At 37.5% G+C, this 21,708-nt stretch overlaps 1 protein-coding gene across 1 annotated transcript in view; it reads right to left on the reverse strand.

Moving 5' to 3' along the window:
- Positions 1 to 1,095: 1,095 nt before the first annotated feature.
- Positions 1,096 to 21,708, reverse strand: part of BACH2 (BTB domain and CNC homolog 2) — a 41,056-nt gene continuing 20,443 nt past the window's right edge. Inside the window, exons 2-4 of the mRNA XM_015817385.1 lie at positions 16,409 to 17,959; positions 2,269 to 2,475; positions 1,096 to 1,575 (exon numbers count right to left, since the gene is read on the reverse strand). Coding sequence (XP_015672871.1) covers positions 1,096 to 1,575; positions 2,269 to 2,475; positions 16,409 to 17,959 — 2,238 coding nt within the window. The remainder of the gene's footprint in view (positions 1,576 to 2,268; positions 2,476 to 16,408; positions 17,960 to 21,708) is intronic.

Consider the following 21,708-nt stretch of genomic DNA (forward strand, 5'->3'; position numbering starts at 1 on the left):
TGATAATATACACTATACCATTTGGCTTAATTTGAAAGAAAAAAAAAGAATAAACAAAAATAAATACAACGAATGCCCAATTCACACTATTAAGAGGAATTCCATATTTGGCAAGACTAATAATTCATTATATAATCAACTCCTGAGGTCCCCCCCCCCCTAGTTTGCTGAATTTAAAAAAGAAAAGAAAAGAAAAAGCAATGAATAAAATATGTGAAATATATCGAAGTCACAACTTCATTTATGAAATGAGGTTTGATTCAAAACTCAGTGCAAGTGGCAAAATTGACCATTGCTATACAGTATCTGTGAGAAAGATAAGAATTAAATCCACTTTGCTCAAACGGGCACAAAAAGTTAGGTGTGCCAAAAACATTGTCCCACATTAAAATTTCAAAGAAGTTTCCAACATTGAAACTTTATAAATAAAGTACAAACTAGATGATATTGCTGAACCGTGAACTGAGTGCTGGGGGGGGGGGTTATTAAAACATATACAAGCTACTTCTAGCATAGACCAAGAAAGGAATGTTGGAATTTTTTTATACAATAGAAATTTAAAATTCCAGTTGTTTTCATGAGAAAATTCTGAGCCATGCAGGGGGGTGTTTTTTTGCATATGGATATATATTTTATATATACTATATGTATATATATATATGTACAGTTTAGCTATAAAACTTTGATGTGTAAAGAAGCTGTCTTCAATGAAAAATTGAACATTCAGAGGAAATTCCTGAGTTAGGGTTTTGTGACATGGGCCACTGAGAAAAAGCTGCGTTTGGGTCCTCAGAGGTGTTATGTCCATCCCTGTTGAATATTGAAATTAAAACACAGTAACAATAACAACAACAATAAAAAAGAATCAGACAGTGTTGCCACTGCTTTGTTCCCCTGCCTGAGCATGGGATAGCACCATAGTGAAGAAGTTAAACTCCTGCTTTGTAGAGAGGATGGAATACTTAAAAACAGTATTGCTGCTAAGACCACTGTAGTGTGCACCAAGTATGTTCTTCAATATAAACAACAAATGATTGTGGCCACTGACTGACTGAAGAGACCTTGCTGGGTGTGATGTAAAAGGTATACCAAACACTAGGTGTACTCCTTCCTAGGCTGCTCATCTGTTGTACACTTATCAGTCATCTCCTGACAGAAATCCATGGTCACCGCTTGGTTATTCTGCTCTGGAGGGAGCTCCTGCTCAGAATAATTAACTTGGTCAGCTTCATCCAGTCCTCTTGCAGCACATTTGTCAGAGATGTTGTTGGGTAGCCAGTGGGCTCCCAGCTGCTGCACTGGACTTTGTTCTGAACAGCACTGCAAGCCTTCTCCAATGCACTGGGATGTCACTACATTTTGATCCACTCCACCTGATGAAGGGTTGATACTAGCTGCTGTTGGAAGATCCATAGGCCTGAGCACAGGGCAGTATCGGTGAAGGTCTTGGATCTGTTCGGAGCTCTGCATATCTCGGCATACTTCTTGAGAAAGGCAGGAGAAATTATCTAATAACTCTCCCATGCATGCTTTCAGCTGGTTCCTTTCTGACAGAAGTTTCTCTTTCTCACAAACCTGTCAAATACAGAACAGCATTCGTTTTTTAACAGAGGTTTGGCACGTCAGGCGTCAGAATTTCAAAACCAGGTCTTAACTGATTGGCACATTATCCAGAATAAGATGCTAGAAGTCTGAAGGGTACCACTAGATAGTGGAAAAGCGAAGACAGAAAATAGATCAGAGATCTTCAAATTAACAGGAGAACAGTGGATTGGAAGAACTAATCCTGAACAAAATAAATAGCCATTCTTCTCTTGAGGCTACATTCCGCAACCAGAAACACACATATAATATGAACAGATGATGGACTAGAAAAAAAGGATCAAGGAAAGAGAAGGAGCCAAGTCAACCGATGTGATATATGTTGTGATCACAGACATGACAGAATGGTCTTTAGAAAAGCTATGAATTATTAGTGGAGAGAGCCTGAGATGGGGAACATTCTATCCATACAATTTTAAGGAGTTGACCTGCTACTCAATCACACTCAAGTATGATCAGAAGGTACTTGATACATTTTGTTCAAGCTTAAGGAAATCTGGTGTGTATTAAATAGAAGACTGAGCATGTTTATAAGCCTTAGCATTTAGTATGAATTATAAAGATAAGGTAAAACAGATTAAATGGATTTTTATTAAATTTGGTTAACGATCAGTGTAAGGTGAAATATTTAATAAATAATGGTATTTAATATTTTTTTTAGCTTACCAATTTGCGGATTTCACATTCTAAATTCTGAATACAGTCCAGTTTTCTCTTGCGACAGCGCTGGGCAGCAATTCGGTTTTTACTGCGCCGCCGAACATCATGGATAAATTCCAATTGCTCTGAGGTTAATTTGTGCATCTTTATCATCATCTGGAAATCATTCCTTGGAAGATCTGTGATTTGATCTACAGGAAATGGAAGTTTCACCTAGGGTAAAATGAAGGGAAAAAAAACAGACTGTTTATTTAACAAAGAATTTAGCAGGTTCCTTGGAATAATACTGTTTTATTCAAATAACGTAGTTGAATATAGTTCAAATATTAGCTCCTGCCTTGTAGGCAACTTTAAGAAATAGCCATCCTAACGGTGTAAATGACTATTATACAATAAAATCAGCAACACTATCAAGTACAAACAGCTTGGTGCAGATAAATGAGGTTTTTTCATATTCTCCTCAAAATACAGGCTCCAATTCAAAGAACGGATAATTAAAACTATAAAGAATAATACTTTATACTAAAGAACAATCCTAAAGTAAAAACTTTATTTTCTTAACTTAGGTTATATATATATTCTGTGTTAATTGTTGAATTTAGTTATTCTTCTTTCTACTTCAGTGAAACCATATATCATCCAATTTGACAGCCAGTAAATAAATCATCAGAATAAGATGTAAAGGATTCCATAGCAAATTCAGATGCTGATACAAATCCTCAAGATTTATTTTGTTTAAGCATTCATGCTCTTCTATGTTGTGATAAAATGTATTTATCCAATTATTAACAATATTTTTCCACCACTATAATCAGATGGCCCTGGGTGGTAAGGAAACTCAAGGCAGTTTCTCTAATAAAAGAATGATTCATAAAAAATTAAAAAACAAGTATAATAAAATATTAAAACATTATTTTATTGCTATCATTGCTTTTCATAAAAAAGAAAACACTTTCTGTAGTTAGTAATGCATGTTTTCATAAAGGGACTGTGCTGCTATTATTCTGAAACAGCCTTATTGAAGCTGGGTATCCTGATGCTTTAAAAGTTCTGATTTAGAGGAAAATTAAAAGCATTCAGAAGCAAGAATCTAAGAAGATAGTAGAATAACACAATAGATATTTTACATCCTCTTAGAGATTTCTCTAGAAAAAAATGTTGGGAATATAGGCAGATAGTTCATTATAAATGTCAGCTGAATCTGCACTATTGATGAACAAGTAAATGAAATAATAGAAAATTCCAAAAATGAATATGTAAGTGGCATTATGTCAATATATATTTGGAATATTGTTTAAGCATTGGGTTGACCCATATCACAAAAATATGCACAGGGAGGGAGAAATGTCTAACTAGTATGATCAACAAAAGATTACACTCATTGGCTAGCTTACATACCAACCTGAGACATGGAAAGGTCTTAAAATAAAGAGGTGAATCACCATACAATGTCTGATCAACGTGTGAACTGACTGATAGCTGAGGGTATAATTAAGTTTTATTACCATGTCACATAGTGATGGGCTCTAATTTATATACATAAGTATTTTTTAAACAAAATACAACTGCACAAATTCATGGCGGATAGTTTTTTTTTTAATGGCTATCAATTACAACCGTTGGTTTTTGAACAGCTAACAGTAGAAAGTTATCTTAAAGCTTTATTTTGAGATTTACAGAGGAATTTACTTTGTAAAATAGACATTAGATTGGTATGACTTCAGTTTCAACCACCAGGGCTGATATTCTCGCCTCTGATCCTATCACAAAGAACCAATTAATTTTCAATATCTCAGTATATCATAGCTACATGTTCTCTATATTGATATGCCCAGTAGATGGCACCATATGTTTTAAGATTCACAATGACAGAAAGACTATATTAAGATATGGCTCACATATGCCTTCTCTCATTCAGACTTCCGAAGGGAAAATTCCTTTGATATATGAGAATAGATTTTGATAGCTTGGACACAAGTCTGCCCCTTACACAGCCGTGAAAATTATTGGAATATAAGTAACTCTCACAACTAATAGAAATCTTTTTGCCTGGTTTTGTTTGGTAAATATTGCACAAGGCCATTTAGTTTGGCATTTATTCATTCACGTCTCCACAAACAAGAATAGTTAAAACTAAAATGCTTGTTTGCCCATGATGTGTGTGTGTGCGTGCGTGCGTGCGTGTGTGTGTGTGTGTGTGTTTGCCCATATCATGGGCAAACAAGTATATTAGTTTAACTATTCTTCTTTGGGGAGAAGTGAATGAATGCCAAACTAGATGGCCTTGTGCAAAATTTATTTATATAAATAAATAGATAAAAATTTCCATACTTCCCCAACTCACAACCCCATGAATATATTACTTCTTTTCACATTGTCTGTCTGTGAACCTTCACCTTCTTGTCCCACCTGTGGAACTACATAAACACAAACACACAGCATACAGGTCACATTACTATGACATGAGTCACCAGAAAAGGCTCACCTCCTCACAATTAAATAATGTTCTGTTTAAATATACAAAAGACTGACCTTAGATATGATGTGAACCATTATGCTTACAGAGACTGCTTTCTGTGATAGGAAGAGTGTCTATTTTCTTTCTTCATACATTTTAGACTAAAACATTTAGACTCTGCCTAATTACGTGCATGTTCTATGGGAAGTTAGTACAGTAACCATATGCCACTGCACCCTGGTTTCCTTCACAAGATCCCTGATATTTAGAAAAGACGGTAGATGAGACACTAATTATTTTAAAATCTCAGAGGGAGGCGATTTCTACTGTAATCCCTTGAATTCTACAGATGCAAGACTACTTTTACTGATCACTGGTTTTACTTTTTTCATGGCTTCTGACCTCTGGAACACTGTGCCCCTAGAGCTATGTTCCCACCTTGTTGGCCTTCTGAAAAGGCCTCAAAACCTGGCTTGGCCAATTGGCCTGGGGCCCCAATGTGGGCTTTAACCAGTGGTGGGATTCAGCCAGTTCGCACCACTTCGGCAGAACAGGTAGCTAATTTTTTTGTTGCCCAAGCCCAGAATGGACTTCCGGAAGTGGCATCCACACAGACAACCGGTTGTTCACATATTTGAATCCCACCACTGGCTTTAACGCTGAATTGGTTAGTGGGTTAAGAAGACGACCCCACATCCATCTGGCTTGTATACTGGTTCTTAATTTATCTAATTTTTGTTCATTCTTAATGTTTGCACAATTTAAGGTTCTTGTACTTCTATTTTTGTGATATTGTAAGCCACCCAGAGTCTCTTGACAGTAAGATGGTCAGCATTTACATTTAATAAATAAATAATACATACACGGAACGTATTTCTAAGCACTGGTGATTACACACCTCAAAGACTATCATCTATGTACAGGAAGGACCCATTAGCAGCCTTGCTTTTCAATAGTACAAAAAACAAAACAAAAAAAACCCCAACCCTTTCACCCTGCGCCACAAGTCAATGCTTGTCAGTGTTAACAGGCCTAGCTAAGTGCAAATTTCCAAGTTTATACAGTTTGTTATGCCTTTATTACATACCTAGGACAGCTATGCTTTGGGTTAATTTCTGAACAGATCAGCCACATAGTTCAGTCTGGTTGGTCAGTCGTAATATCATTTATTTTGGCCGAATACTGGGGCAGCTCAGTTACTATGACCTGTAAGCCATGGCATACTGTTTACACACAGCTAGTTGGGATTTATTCAACAAATCAAGATTGTCCAAACCATGGCTTTGTGTAATGTGTAGACAAGTTCACTAACTAGTGCCAAGTGGGCTATGTGGTTTACCACAATATTCTGGCATTTTTAAAAGAAATTAGATCCTTAGGCTGCACTGAAATTAAATAGTTTTGGGGTAGCCCAAACAATATGGATGTATGTTTTTATTTCTATACTGCAGTATAGTTTTAAAAAGCAGTATACAACAATGTCGTGTTATTATATGCCTCTTGTATTCTTGAGGTGGGATATAGCATCTCTTCTGACACAGAGTAGCTTTCAATGTGCCTGTAATGCTGGTGCTGGCAGGGGCACAGAATTGGGCCTTATTGATTCCTTGCAAATATTGCCTTATGTCTGTAATAAAGATCAACTTTTGTAATTTGCCCCCTCAATTGTCTTTCCATATCAAATCCAGAAATTAGCTGATTGCAGAAGATTCAGGCCATATTAGTAATTAGTTTCTCTTTTGATATCTGAACATTATATTCAGATTTGCATACAAGGTAAGAATTAAGTAAGAGCAGAATATGCTTTTATGTCCAGTCCGATGAGCTCTGATTACACATACACACACACACACACAAAGAGAGAGAGAGAGAGAGAGAGAGAGAGAGAGAGAGAGAGAGAGAACTACAATATATGGATTCTGCTTAAGAAAACCGTTTCAATTATCAAGGATAAAGTTAAATAATGCAAATTGAATAAGAGAGCCCATCTGATGTAGTGGTTAAGGCCGCAGGCTAGAAACTGGGAGATGGTAAGTTCTAATCCTGCTTTAGGCTCAAAGCCCACTGGGTCACCTTGGTCAGTCACTTTCTGTCAGTCCTATGAAGGAGGCAATGGTAAACCACTTCTGGACATCTTTGCCAAGAAAACTGCAGGGCCTAGTCCAGGCCGTTGACGAGATCCAACAATGACTTAGAGGCACCAAGTAAATAAATAGAAGTCAGGCCAAATCACAAAATTGCAATAAAAAAGGAAGATTTATTCTAAAGTTTGCATCTTTATGAGATTCTCTTAAAAAGGTTTTGTAGTCAGCTCAATTATGCGTCCACTGTTATCTTTTGATTAGCAGTAGATCAATTCCTCATGTTTGTACATGTTATTTACATAATCTGACCTACTTCTGTATTTTAAAAAAAGATGTCAAACATTGAAAGACCTTGAAGTCAGGTGCATGTAATCTAAATAAAGAGCAAGTCTGAAAAATAAAAATAAACTTTGGTCAATTTGAGCAAGAGTTTTGTGATGTGTCCAGCTGGAAAATGGTGAGGGCTAAAAAAAAAAGTAACAGGTCTTCAAGGCATAAGCACCACCAGCAAATCAGAGAAAAGAGTTTGTAAATGTTAATGTTTTATATTTAAGCATCTCCCTTTATATTCTTTTTAAACAAGACACAAAAATATTTTTCAGATACATTATCTTTTCAAATGCTTAACTGCACGTAACCTCCTTGGGAGAATGTTCTTAATAAATACTTCAATTCATGGAAGCATTGTATTTTGTCTACATGCTTCCCATGTCATAGCTAATTCCCAGCAAGTGGGTGAAATAGTACAATGATGAACAGACAACTAAATCTTTGCAGTCAATAAATTAAAAATGAAACTGAATAGATACATGATCTGGGGGTTTCTTCTCTTGGGAGACTGCTACACAAGAGGCAGCCCAGAACTTCCTAAAATATACAAGTAGTATTTCCAAATAGTAATGAATACCATACAGCCCTCATGGGGTATGCAGGTGTTTTCCCTTAGCTCCACAAACCAGGTAAGCTTTTGGTGCCATCACCTGTTAAAAATAGCAGTTCCTATTTCTTATTATTGCCTGTCTCATCTCTGACAAAGGATTGCCCATGTTCGTTTAGAGAGGGGTAGTTCCTTTATCTACATGGTTCAAAAGGTTTTAAAATTAAGATTAACTCTGTATTTGGAGAGCAGTTTTAACTATGAGGGAAAAAGCATTTCAACCATAAGTTCTTTAAGTTTTACAATCTGAAGTTCTGGGCTGCCTTCAAAGACAGCCTCATCTAGGATGCCTGGCAGTGGTCTAATTTGAATGTTGTGAAGCATGAAAAGTTTTCTCTGGCTGAAATGAATGAGTTATGAGTTATTGGTTAGCTCAATCCAAGGGTAGACATGTTTAAAAAATGACCACCGGTTTAACTCCTTCATAGCAAGAGAAATTGTCCACCCTTTGAAAAGTAGCAGTAAACAGGTCAATCTCATTTACAGATTTTGAAAACCAAGATGGAGGAATAAATCATTAAACTACAGAAGGCATTAACAATATAGCATAACCCTCACTCAGAGGGGCCCTTGGTTCTCTCTAAGCTTGGTTGTTTTCTTCCACTTCAGGGTGCATGTATGATATCCTAAACTTAACCATAATTTGGGAATTCAAAAAAAGTAGTGTTGTATTTCTTAATCTCTTATGTAAAAAAAAACAATTTCAGAAATAAACCTCCCCTCTGTGCAGGTAATGAATGACCTTACATTCTGGCCCAGAGCTAATGTAAACCAGCTCACTCTGACAGATAATGTACCATGTTGTTTGACCCTTATTCCCAAACAATGCCAGCAGGCATCTAAAGGACAGATATTTCTAAGGGGCAGAAGAAGGATTTCTTTGTGGTCTCCTGTGGGAAACAGCTACCTTGATAGATATGGTTAGTCACAGAATGGATACAGGGCTGATCTGAGGGAACAAGTAATTTATCCAGGAGACTGAAGGCAAAGCTAAAGATGGTTGTGATCTTGAAAAGCAAAACCATATATTTTACTGCCATTTTCTCTTTCTAGATCACCTCGAGTACACTAACATAAACCACCCATACCTCTAACCGAAGCCCACAATTTACACACACGTGTTCCTTTTCTCCTCCTCCAATTTATTCAGTATCCTAGCTCTTTTCTTACCGATTCTCTGCTTATATTTCAAAGCTTTTCAGACAGTTTTGGGAAGAGTCTCTATTCACCCCACTCCCCTGCCCCCCAGGCAATTAGTTGCCCTGCAAAATGCACTGCTGCTCCAACTGTCCATCATCTTCATGTTATCAGTGTTTCCAACTCCTATGGGGGTTCCTATAAGTCTAGAAGTATTCTGGTAAAATTAGATTGATGGACAGCAGGAATCATTCCTCTGTAATAGTCTCAGCCTGGAGCTTATTTTTTAAGTTGCAAATGCAGACGGAGCAAGTAAGTCTCCTGACCGCCAAAGGAGAGATTCCACAAGCACTACACTGCTCACAGAGGAGGGAGCCATATTCACTAAATAAATAAAAAAGCTTTGGTTGGAGAGGATAAAAAGGAAAAAGGCTGAAGCTGGTCAGAGAGGAATTAGGGCTTCCAAGCATCCCAAGGTACATAAACTAATGAAATGAGGCAGCCCAGGCAGTGAAGATGAGGCAGCCCAGTCCAGAAGTGGAGATCATGGAAATATTTTTTTTAAAGAGATTCCACTTTCATAGCTTAGTTACAGGTTTGGCTAGGACAGTGTTTCTCAACCTTGACAATTTTAAGGCATGTGGACTTCAACTCCCAGAATTCCACAGCCAGCATTGCTGGCTGTGGAATTCTGGGAGTTGAAGTCCACATGCCTTAAAATTGTCAAGGTTGAGAAACACTGGGCTAGGAACTTCCCTTTATAGTTTTCAAGAATATGGTTTCACCCTAACTAGCACCAATGATGCATTTCTGTAATCTGTGTGGTTCTTTAAGTATGCCAACTATGGGGGGGGGGGTTTGATAAAAAGGCATCAAGCAGCTTGTTAAATATCCATTAATTTGTCAAGAGAATAAAGCCAGATAGGTTACATACAACTTTAGCTTTGTGTTAAGTCTGCTGATGACCCTTCAGCTATTCTGAAAAACAAACAAACACTTATCTCTTTAGATATTACAATATCTCCTTACTTAACAACTGGTTGCTTAGAGATTGTTCAAAGTTACAAAGGGCTCCTTAAAAGATATGACTTCAAAGTTCTGATGGACGTATACCTCCCTCTCTGGGCACTTGGGTTACATTTATGGATGTTTGCATCATCCTGTGGTCATGTGAACACAATTTTGGTGGGTTTTGCCAATTTCTGGTCCATATGAGGATGAGGAGAAGGAGGAGAGAAAGCCTATAGGGTTAAATGAATTCACTTAACTATTGTGAAGAGGTCATCAGAACTGGGTGTGGTCACAGGGTGACCCTCTTAATGACCACAACAACATACAACGGTAATTCTGGACGCAATTATGGTTGTAAATTGAGGACTATATAGGTAATTATAATTCTAGCTAACACGAATGCCTTTGGATTGTCATTCAAGAGATCATGGTTGTTCTTCCTTCTCACAGGCTAACTGAATGCTTTTGTAGTAGTCCTTTTGGATCTCTTGTATAAAAGAAATTACCAAAATCAGAGATGAGATTGACTTGAATATTAACAGTTTTTGGAGGACAATCTGCTAATGCTTTTTGCCATTCCATTAAAAGTCTCCATAAAGTCTCTGCTTTTACTGTAAACTGTCTGAAGTTTAGACTTTGCTTATAAAAATCTACAGGGAATTTCATAAAAATACCCCTTCCTCTCTCTTGTGGTTGCTTTAAAGTTACAAAAAAGATATAGAAGAAAAAAAATTAAAAGTGGGTCAGCAAGAAGAAAACGAATTCCCATTTTGCATTAATTTGTAACTAAACTTTTGTCTTCAAAGCATAAATTATTTTTATTATAAAAATTGGTTAAAGTATGTAAGAGGTTGGATTGCTGAATTTGAAGCTTAAAAGTGTATTTCTTCTTTTCTTTTAATCTTTTATTCCTGCTTGTATAGAAAGAAATGCATAATTCAGATGATAAAAGTGCAACCCCTTTCCAAAATCTTTTGCTCTCTGAAGCTGAGGTTCTTATTTGACAATTGCATATATAATTGACATATTGTTTGAATTGTTTATCTTTACTTGTGTCCAAATTTTGCTACATAGATCTGCTTCTCTTTATGCTTTAAAATAGTTGAGTCTACTCATATCTTTTACTGGAATTGGAGGCAAACATGGACTGCACAAGAACTCCAATTATACCTTTACTCTATGGTCAATAAAAAGCTACGCAGAAAAATAATATTTCCATTTTGTAAGTTTGTTTTATAACACAAAAACATTAAGAATCCCATTTCAGTCTTTTGATATAGTTATACGCACCCATTTTAGAACACGTTTCTGTAGTGTCTTGGTTCACACAGCATAAACTGTAAGCAAAATTGAAACCTTTCACCTATTTCACAATGTGCCAATTTACACACCATCACTGTATTCAGAAATGGACAATGTTTACTGAGTATTACTAGTATCTGGGACTCGATCCAAAAGTTTAAAAAACAGGTCGTATTATTTTTTTAAAAAAGAAATTTATCTATTTTGTATTTGTGGGTGACAGCTCTATTAGTACTAGTATTTACTTTATCCCCTAACACCACCCCCCCCGCTGTGTTGCCACATCATGGATGATGGGCTTTTCAGATTGGATGGCACTTAACATGTTACTGAAGAAGAGGCTCTTTCAAGAGTACTAATGGTGTTTATGACATGGTTAGATTAAAATCTTCAGGACATCTAGTCATTGATGTTGCCATTACAAGAAAAGAAATCCAAAGCTGCAAAGACAGAATTATAGTAGAAACATGGAATGTAGGAAGCACAGACACAAGAAAGCTTAACACAATGAAAGATGAAATGAAACAATTATAAAGTGAATGGACTGGGATCAGATACTTTCAGTCAGAAGATCACACGGATTATTAGGACATGAAAGATAAAAAAGGTAAAGGAGTCCCTGCGGATTTTACTCTGTTGCAGAGTATGAGACAGTGTTCATCTCCATTTCAAGGCCATTGAGTCAGTGCTGTCCAAAGACATTTCCAAAGTCATGTGGCCAGCATAATGTCACGGAGCGCTGTTATTTTCCCACCGAAGTGGTTCCTATTTATCTACTCGCATTTGCATGCTTTTGAACTGCTCGGTTGGCAGAAGCTGGGGCGAGGATGGAAGCTCAGTCATATGGTGCTCAGGTCTCAAACTTGGGCTGCTGGCTTTCCAGCCAACAAGCCAATGTCTTAACCACCGAGTCACTATACCGCCCATTAGGGCATGACAAACGAAGAAATAGTGTTGTTTTTATAATTGTGAAGGACATAGCAAGAACAGTACTTGGCTACAATGCAATCAATGATCAAATAATAATGACTGACTTCATGGACAACCCTTTAATATGATGATCACTTAAATTTAGGCTCCAACTACTGATAGTGCAGAGGAAGAGGAGGTGGATGAGTTGATTAAGTTCAATTTGAAATCGAAAGAACATGTCAACAAGATGTACTGCTTGTGATTGGAGACTGGAATGCCTAAGTGGAAACATGAAAGACAAAAATGTAGTTGGATTGTATAGCTTCAGGAATGAAAATGAAATAGGAGTCCCACTTATCAATTTCTGCCACTCCAATGATTTCTTCATAGCTAACATTGTCTTCAGACAACCAAAATCAAGCCTCTATACATGGACATTACTAGATGGAATACAGTATATAAAAATACATTTTACTATGTTATTGATAAAAAGAAGATCGAGGAGTTCATTTACAGATCAAAGACATGGCCAGGTGCTGACTGCAGAACAGATCATGAACTTAACTCCAAGCTTAACTCCAAGTTAAACTACAGAAGAAGAAGAAAAAAGCCAGGCAGTTTCCATAAGGTGATTTTGCATGCTCTCATTTTCAAGATCACGAATTGCTTTGAAGTCCTGAACCTCATTGAAAAAGAAGCAGAGGAATTATGGGATGAATTTAAAGAAGTAATTAAGGATTCATATGGAAAGACAGTGGTGGGATTCAGCCGATTTGCACCACTTCGGCAGAACTGGTAGCTAATTTTTTGTTGCCCAGGCCCAGAATGGACTTCCGGAAGCAGCATCCACACAGAGAACCAGTTGTTCACATATTTGAATCCCACCACTGTGGAAAGAGACTGACAAAAATTAAGAAAGAGAAGAAAGCAAACTGTGGGAATTGCCAAGAGGAGAAGAGAAGCCAAAGCTAAGAAGAACAACTTTCTCATAAAACAATTTAACAGTTTCAGAGAGCTGTTAAAGACAAAAAGCAATATTACAACAAATTGTGTAAAGATATTGAAGATGGGCACAGACATGTAAAAATAAGGAAAGTCTTTCAGAATGTCCCTGAACTTGAGTGGTGATGACCTCAGGTTGGTATGCTAAAGGATGCCAATCGACAGATAACCAACTCAAAGGACATCAAAGGAAGATGGGAGGCATATAATGAAACACTCTATAGTAGAGATGACAACATCCAAGATACCTTAGAACAGTGTTTCTCAACCTTGACAATTTTAAGGCATGTGGACTTCAACACCCAGAATTCCACAGCCAGCAATGCTGGCTGTGGAATTCTGGCAGTTGAAGTCCACATGCCTTAAAATTGTCAAGGTTGAGAAACACTGCCTTAGAAGATATTCCTTATTTTACAAGAACCTCTAGTACTAGTAGTTAGATCAACACTCCAGTCATTAACAAGGCTATAGGAATTAATGGAATACCCACTGAAATATTGCAAGCAACAGAGAAGAATCAATTAAGGTTCTAACCAAGCTATCCCAGGAAATATGGAGAATGACACAGTAGCCAAATGATTCTAATGCCTTAAAAAGGGAGATTTAACAGAGTGTGTAAACTATTGCATAATATCTTTAATTTCACATATTAGCAAAATAATAACTAAGATCATCCAATGCAATTAGAAGCCTCCATGGAAAAAGAGTTGCCAGTTGTTCAAGCTGACTTCAGAAAAAGCCAAGGAAGGTGTGACATTATTGCTAACGCCCACTGGATAATTAAGAAAGCCAAAAAAATACCAAAAAGAGGTTAGCAAGTACTTCAACGATTACAGAAAAACTTTTAATTGTGTTGATCATAGCAAGCTGTAGGAAGTGCTCAGAAAAATAGGAAACCCAGAATAACTCATGGTCTTTATGAGAAATGTATATACAGGTCATAAAGCCACAGTATGGACAGAACATGGTGAAGCAAATGGGCAAAGGTTGAGCAAAGGACTGTGACAAGACTGCATATTCTCCTCTTTATTTATTGAACTTGTACTCTGTAATGGAATATAAATAACCTGCCCTATGCTGATGTTGCTACTCTGGATATGCAAGTGCTCATACTAAAAGTCAAAGAACACAATGAAAAAAATGGGACAAAAGTTAAATATAAAGCAGAGACTCAACTAATGACAGCAGGTAGAACAACCAGCCTTAGAATCGACAATGAAGATATCAAAGCAGTGGATAGATTCAGCCTTTTAGGATCAACCATGAACAGTAAAGGAACACGCAATTAAGAAATATAGCGAGTTGGAAGAGCAACCATGAAGGCCTTGGAAAAGATATTCAAAGGCCATGATGTGTCTATACTTACAAAGATCAGAATTGTGCTTGCTATGGTACTTACTCTGATTCACTGTGGAAGTGAAAGTTTAAGGAAGCAACATGGGAAGAGCTTTGATGCCTTTGAACTTTGGTGTTGGAAAAGACTCCTGAGAATACTGTGGATAGCCAAGAAAACAAATCAATGGATCACTGAAGAATCAACCCAGAATTCTCCCTTGATGGACAAGTAATCAGACTCAAATTACTTTGAACCTACTTCGGACATATTATGAAAAGACCCAGCTCTCTAGAAAAGGCTGTAATGGTAGGAAAGGTAGAAGAAAAGATAAGAAAAGGACAACCAGCAAGAAGGTGGATGGACTCTGATACAATAGCAATGAGTGCACCATTGGGAGACTTGAAAGAACAGGCTAAGGATAGATTGTCATGGAGAAACTCTTATCTGTATGATTGCTAGGAATAGAAAGTGACTTGATGCCAATAATCAATCCAGTTTATTTGTACCATATGCTAGAAAATTCAAGTATATGTATTGTACTGTATTAACTTTTGCATAGATGAGCTTCAGCATTTTGCCAGAGTGGTCATAGCACATTTTCCCTAAGATTTTGATACCTCAAAGTTCTTATGTTCTCTTCCAAATTTTCCAAGAGAGATAAACAAAATCTTTCAACACCCCCATTTACCGTGGTTCTTACATTCTAAAACATGTACATATATGATAGTTATGACCACTGCAACAGGAATTAGTTGGTGAGAAATAAAGGAACCACATATAAAAATGCTACGTTTTCTGACGCCAAATTGGTAACAGTTTTGTACACTGTGATCAAAATAAGATGACGGACCAATAACTGTTTCATCAATTGAGCCTGCAAAGCAGATAATTAACGGTACCTAAATGTGTTCTACAGTATCAGCAGTGTAAGTTTTAAAATTTGCAATAATTCAAGCTTACTTGAGGGAGAGTCAGTGTTTCACAATGAACAAGCAGTAACTGCACATTTATCCCCCAGTGAATTGTCTGAAGGAATGGATGTCATGCTGATAAGAATAATAGCAGGCTGGCTAACACATCTGTGCAGATATTGTCAGTTTTGTATATGTCCCTTATGCCTTTTTCCCCTGCTCACTCAATTTCTCTCCGGTTGCTTATTAACCCTTTGAAGAGGTTTTTCGCTGGTTGCAGTAACACAGGCATTACAGATGAAAAGCTTAACTGGGTAATTATTAGAGAGTCATATGACTTTAGGAAACCAAAGAGATCAAGGGTATGACTTAAGGTATATGATCAATTCTCATTTTTCTTTCTCTAAAAAGACTATACAACGAAGCACACAAAAAGTAACATAAAACAAAGATGATGATCAGGTAAACACACTTGTTGTACCCAGAGCAGAAAACGGCTCCATCTTCCCTTCCTCACCTTGCATGGACATTCGCTTCTACTGACATTTTAGATCACTCTGATCAGAATTTATTTTTGTTCCAAAAGTCTGCAAATTACAGCTAATGCCCAATCAGCATACTGAATTGGTAGATAAGCTGGTATGAATGAAATATTGTTAACAAAAAACTGAATGCAATGACTAATGCTAATGACAATTGGTCCAAAAATTAAAAGGGACAGGGACATTTTTATGCCTCAAGTAGATGGTGGGGAGTGGTGGAGGTGGGCAGGGAGAGAAGCAAACCTGCTATGAGGTACTCCTTATCTTTACAGTTACCCTATCATCAAGAGATCAAGCAACTTTAAGCCTTTATGGAACCTTTCTATATGATGGCTTCTTACTCTCTCAAGACATATTTCCAGTAATCAATGAGCTTGACTCCATCATCAATAGAATATTGGACAAAAGTGACTATTCTCTGTATTTTGGATACAAAGAAGGCCATTAGGTTAATAATGACTTTCTGAATGGGTCACAAGAAGTGTTAGCAGGTGTACTTATCACAGATCCCTACCTCATGTCCTCTGTCTTGCACAGGACATGACTCACTGTCTGCTTCAGAGAACGATCCAGACTCATCGCTAGAGTTTGTTCCATAGGATGGCTCACATTTTATCTGGGGTCTGACTTGGCTGTATATTCCATCTCCCATCATGCTCGGCTCCTGATGCTCAGTGGCCAGGAATCGAGCTCCTTGAGAACAGGGGGAAGATGAAAACTCACACAGAGGCAGGCTACAGGGAGAACCACCGCTGCCATCCTCTGCGTAAGAGTAGGAGGAACATGAACTGGAGGTCCTTGTTCTGGTTTCCAGGGGAGGAGACCGAGGACAAACTTTAATTGGCACTGGGCAGCTGGTGTTGGGCCGCATCCGTCCTGGGAAATGGTCAGCTGTCTGTCCAATATGAGCATAGGTCTGGCAACTGGGAAGAGATTGGCTGCTTCCTGCCCACAGGCCTTTTGGCACAGTCTCGGTGAGATCTTTATCCAAGCTGCTCATGCCAGAATATGAATGCACCGAAGTGTTTACTTGGTCACAAACATTTGAAGAGAATATAACGGTCCTCCTGTCCACCTCACCTTCCTGCTTACAGAGGCCTTCAACAAAGCCAGGACTTCTTAGAGGTGATCCCACTGTAAAACTGGAAGCATCCTTCTGAACAGCTTGGGAGAGCCCATAACTGCCCACAAAAGGGACATAATCAGCTTTATGGTCACCCTGAGTTGTCCCCTTGTCAAAAGGGCATGCTGGATTTCTGGCAAAGTGCTGTTGGGAAGTAGTTGGGAAGCCATCTAAGTCTATAGTTTTTGTTCGGTTGAAGAAAGATCTTAGGCAGGAAGGAGAGGAACTGTTTTTTGACCTGCCAGCTCCATTAGGACTTGGCTGCTTTCGGTCCATTTCAACATCCCCTTCTTTATCCCTGACACTAGTCTCCTCTCCAGAGAGGCAAAGTGTGATGTTTTCTTCATCGTTTTCCTCATTCCTAGGCTCACTTTTAATTTGCCCGACAGCAAGTTCTGGTTTGAGATCGTCACCTGAACCTTTTTCATTGAATGTGCTTGTGAAACCTGAGGTACTAACATGTGATGTGTTGTAGACATTCTTGGTACAAGCTAGCTGGTATTTCTTATACCTGGGGTACCGTGTTACTACTTCTTTATCCAAACTATCCTTGCCATCATCCACCAGTATCTCCGGGTCTGGCAGCATTCCTTCCTCCTTACTGGCTCCAGACGTGGCGGGTTCAAAGTCAAAGGACTCTGAGTGCATTCTCTCTCTTGAGCAAGATATCTTTGAAGTCTCTGACTCCATAGTTTCTTCCTCTTCTCCCTCCGAGTTCTCATCTTCATGCATCCGCTGATAGGTGAGATCCTTTTTGCACAGAAACAGGCCATCTTCATTGTTCAGCAGCTGGGTCTGAAGGAAGCTGAAGCAGGAATCCTCCAGGTTGTGCATACGTAGAAATTCGGCACAGTGGATGACCTCTTGTATGTTTTCTCTGCTGAGTAATAGCTTAGCAGTGTAGGCAAACTGCAACAGCGGACCAAATCCCTTGGCAGTGACCTGCAATGAAAAACAAAACAAAACAAAATATAGGGAATTTGCCAGCATTACCTTCAACATTGCTATTTTTTCCCAAGCCCCTCTAGTATATTAGCAGCACTGGAAAATGCCTCCACTAATCAATTATTTTGTCTTTATATTTTCATGTAATTGAATGAGCTAAACAATACATTCAGCAAATGATTCAAGGACAATGTGATTTCTAGCACTTGCCAGATAATATTTGGTCTAGGAATCTCCTGGATGTCAAGTGTTTCAGGAGTGCATAATTATCAATTTTGCGATGTTTCTCTAAAGCAGACTTTGCAATTGGAATAAAGTACCTCAGCTATTACTAAACATATTCTTTGAAAAACTATACAGTACTTTTCAACAGAAATTGCATACACAATATTTAATTTTTATTCAGTTTAGCTGGGTCAAGATCTCCGTTGCTGGGAAAACTTTAATTAAGTGGCACTTCAAAAAAAAAGTCAGGATCCTTGGGAAGCATGTGGAATTTAATCTGAGTAAGTAACAAGAATAATTCTCACTTTGCCTGTGACATTTAATCACGTGTTTAGAAAGATAATTTGGAGGTCAATTTCTCCATCTGCGATATGCCTAGGCCGCCACAACCACTATTAAATTACTCTGGAGATACAGCAACCATTTAGCAGACTAAGTCAAACCAGCCAAGTTTCTAATTTCAACCCCTCCCCCTCCAATAAATATTTTTTGATTCACGTTCCCTGTGGAGTTTTATCTTCTAAGAACACAAAAAATGATCTTGCACTTACAGAACACACCCACTAGGTGGAAGAACTGCAAAAGAAGTGAGAGCTGTCCTCTTGTTTATTTTTAAACGGTACAGTACTTTCTCTTGATGAGGTCTACGCAAAACATTTCACTGACTCAGAACATTCCACTGTGTATTTTTCACTCAAGCTGAGTCAAGGCTTTCAGGCCCCTAAAACTGCAGCATTCCAGACATCTGCTCCTTGTGTTTTGCTCCAGAGGGTTTTGCATGCAATCTCTTTTGGAGGAATTGCTACACCATCATCTGAGGCACAGCTGCTTGCTCTTATATATGAGGCAAAAATCTGGAGGGAGGCAGGAGTAGGGAGCTAATTCCTTTACAACAGGAACTAGGTGTGATTATTATTATTTTGAAGGACTACAATAGGAATATTTACAGATTCAAGAGAAGCCTTTAGCAAGGATTTTTGGAAACTGTAGAGATGATGCAAATATGTAACTTCTATGACTAAAGACAAGAAAGGCTTCCTGGAAAGTGCAAACATTCATTAGCCAAAAGCTTTGCGAAAATTGATTTGGCCCCTGTTATGGCTCCACCAACATGCTTGCCTTTATAATGCTAGAATAAGAAAACAGATATTTGAGGATTACAAAGTGGTTATAAAGGGAAAGTTTAAAAATACACATTATATATTTATAATACAGTGAAAAGATTCCCACTCTGAGATAAATTCTAAGCAAACTAAGTTCTAAGCAACATAACTAAAAGCATGGATTGCATATACAAAAATGGCCTGCAGTATTCATGATGCAAATAAAATTTATGGATTTTTAATTTTTTTTTTAAAAAAAATGCATTAAAACCAATACTCCAAGGGCACAGATCTGTTAAGATCTTTTATAAAGTAATTTAGCTTTTGATGTCTACACAGATTGGATGGATTCCTATTATGTAAATTAAATCAAATATGATTGAATGATTTTGGTTTAGAATGTTGGATGAACCATGTCATTATGGTTTAAAAAAAGAATCAACTGTGGTTCTCTTCATGAAATTAAGTGTAAACAAGGACATTTTATTTTGGCATCCGAACCTAGAAAAGTATCCATTCAGGACTATTATGTCAAAAAGTTTCCTATCACATCTTTTTATGGCTAATCTCCACAAATTCTAGGATGCCATTTCTTATGTGACAAAAGAGTGCCAGGAACACTGAAATCCTCAAGAAGTTAATTTAGATTAGTTGTAATCCAAGCAACCCTCACTTTTATAGAGTCATACACATTTATATGCAACCAATATAGTTCTTCCATGTTGCTAGGTGCTTTTGCACACACCAGAAAGGTAGGAGATCAAAGTTCAAATTCTTATTTAGTCAAGAAAGGTTTTGACTGTCCTGACCAAACTGCTCATTTTTTTGTTTCTCTGCAAGGCTGTTGAGATGATTAAAATGAAGAAATGATAGAATGATAGCCTAACACTAGAAGTGTTATAGAAATTTATATACTTCTTGAGCTAAGCAAAAATTTGATAGCTCAAAGACATTACGTTTTTCTACCAGATTTTACTCTGACTCAGTGTAAACATTCCTGTCTCTAACTCATATCTCTATGAATATTCCTCTTTTTTCAAATATATAACTCTTCAAATCCCTTGAGTCATCTTCTACTGATGATATTTACACAAAATGTGGCATTGAAGTACAAGTGGCAAGATAATTTCTGATATAGATACTTAACACTTTACTTAATTTTTATGCCTGCATTAAGCTCCAACTTTTATTTTCTAGGATAGATTTTTTTTTTACCAATGGTCTGATAAGCATTATCACAAAGCTACAGTTTATTTAATAAAAGAAAATTCTAGAGAATTAGTGAGAATTAACTCTGCTTCTTTTCACACAGCTCATCCTTTGAATGTCATTTGCTTTAAACATTCTTTCTCTTCTTTATTAAAAGGACAAAATGTTGGTGTAACCTTGGCTTATATACATGTATGCATATATTTTTGCATTTTGTACTCTTAGTTTTAAAAGTTGCCATGTGCATTATCAACTCTCTAGTCAAAGTGACAGACAGATGTGTCTGGCACTTCCAAATGCAGAGCTGCTTATATGCAAACTTTATCACATAATTTTTGCAGATTGCAGTTAAATTGTTTGTTTTTAACAAATATAGGACATTTATATCCAGAGGGAAAGAATACATGAATTTCATGAGGATGAACAAGCTATTTAGAAAAAAACCCCAATTCTTCATTAGGCTAGAACTGTTTATGGTGACTTTTAAATTTTGCGTCTCGAACTAAATTACCATCAGTTCCAGTATCCTTTGGCAAAAACAAAGTGTATGATCACACTTTTAGCATAGATATAGATCACTTTCCTGAAACCATACTCCCAAGATGTATTGGAATTGCAATTCCCAGAATTCTCAGCAGCGCTGGGCACGGTGGTTGAAAATTCTGAGTGCTGCAAATGCCAATATTTCTGAACTGGGTTGGGCAAAGCAAACATATGGAAAATTAATGACAGGAAGCTTGTCAAGTATTACCAAATCAATAGCACTTCTTTCTCCTAAATTCAGAGGGCAGGGTCAGGGTCAGGTTAGGCAAGTCAGCAAGTCTTGATGGATCTCAAAGGCTTATATTTTGGAATAAATTAATAGTACCATTTTTCAACTTTTAAAGCCTAAACAGCAGGAGGGCTGATTATCAGAGGAAATACATAATTTCAAAAGAAGCTTTCTGGATATTAAAGACCCAAAATAATAGCCTCTTGGTTTGGGGGAACAGTAGGAAGCCTTCTCTCCTGCTATTCTCATCGTGTGCAACCTCTTTTGAACCCCACACTTGCCTATCTTCAGAAACCAATGTCAAGACCTTCCTCGGCTATGGGTAATATATCCTGATGTTTTTACTGGATTTTAATGGTCTACATCAGGGGTCTTCAAACTTGGCCCTTTTATGACTTGTGGACTTCAACTCCCAGAATTCCTCAGCCAGCATGCCA

Source organism: Protobothrops mucrosquamatus, unplaced genomic scaffold (assembly GCF_001527695.2).
Source record: "Protobothrops mucrosquamatus isolate PMUCROS unplaced genomic scaffold, P.Mucros_1.0 scaffold582, whole genome shotgun sequence".
NCBI classification, from domain to species: Eukaryota; Metazoa; Chordata; class Lepidosauria; order Squamata; family Viperidae; genus Protobothrops; species Protobothrops mucrosquamatus.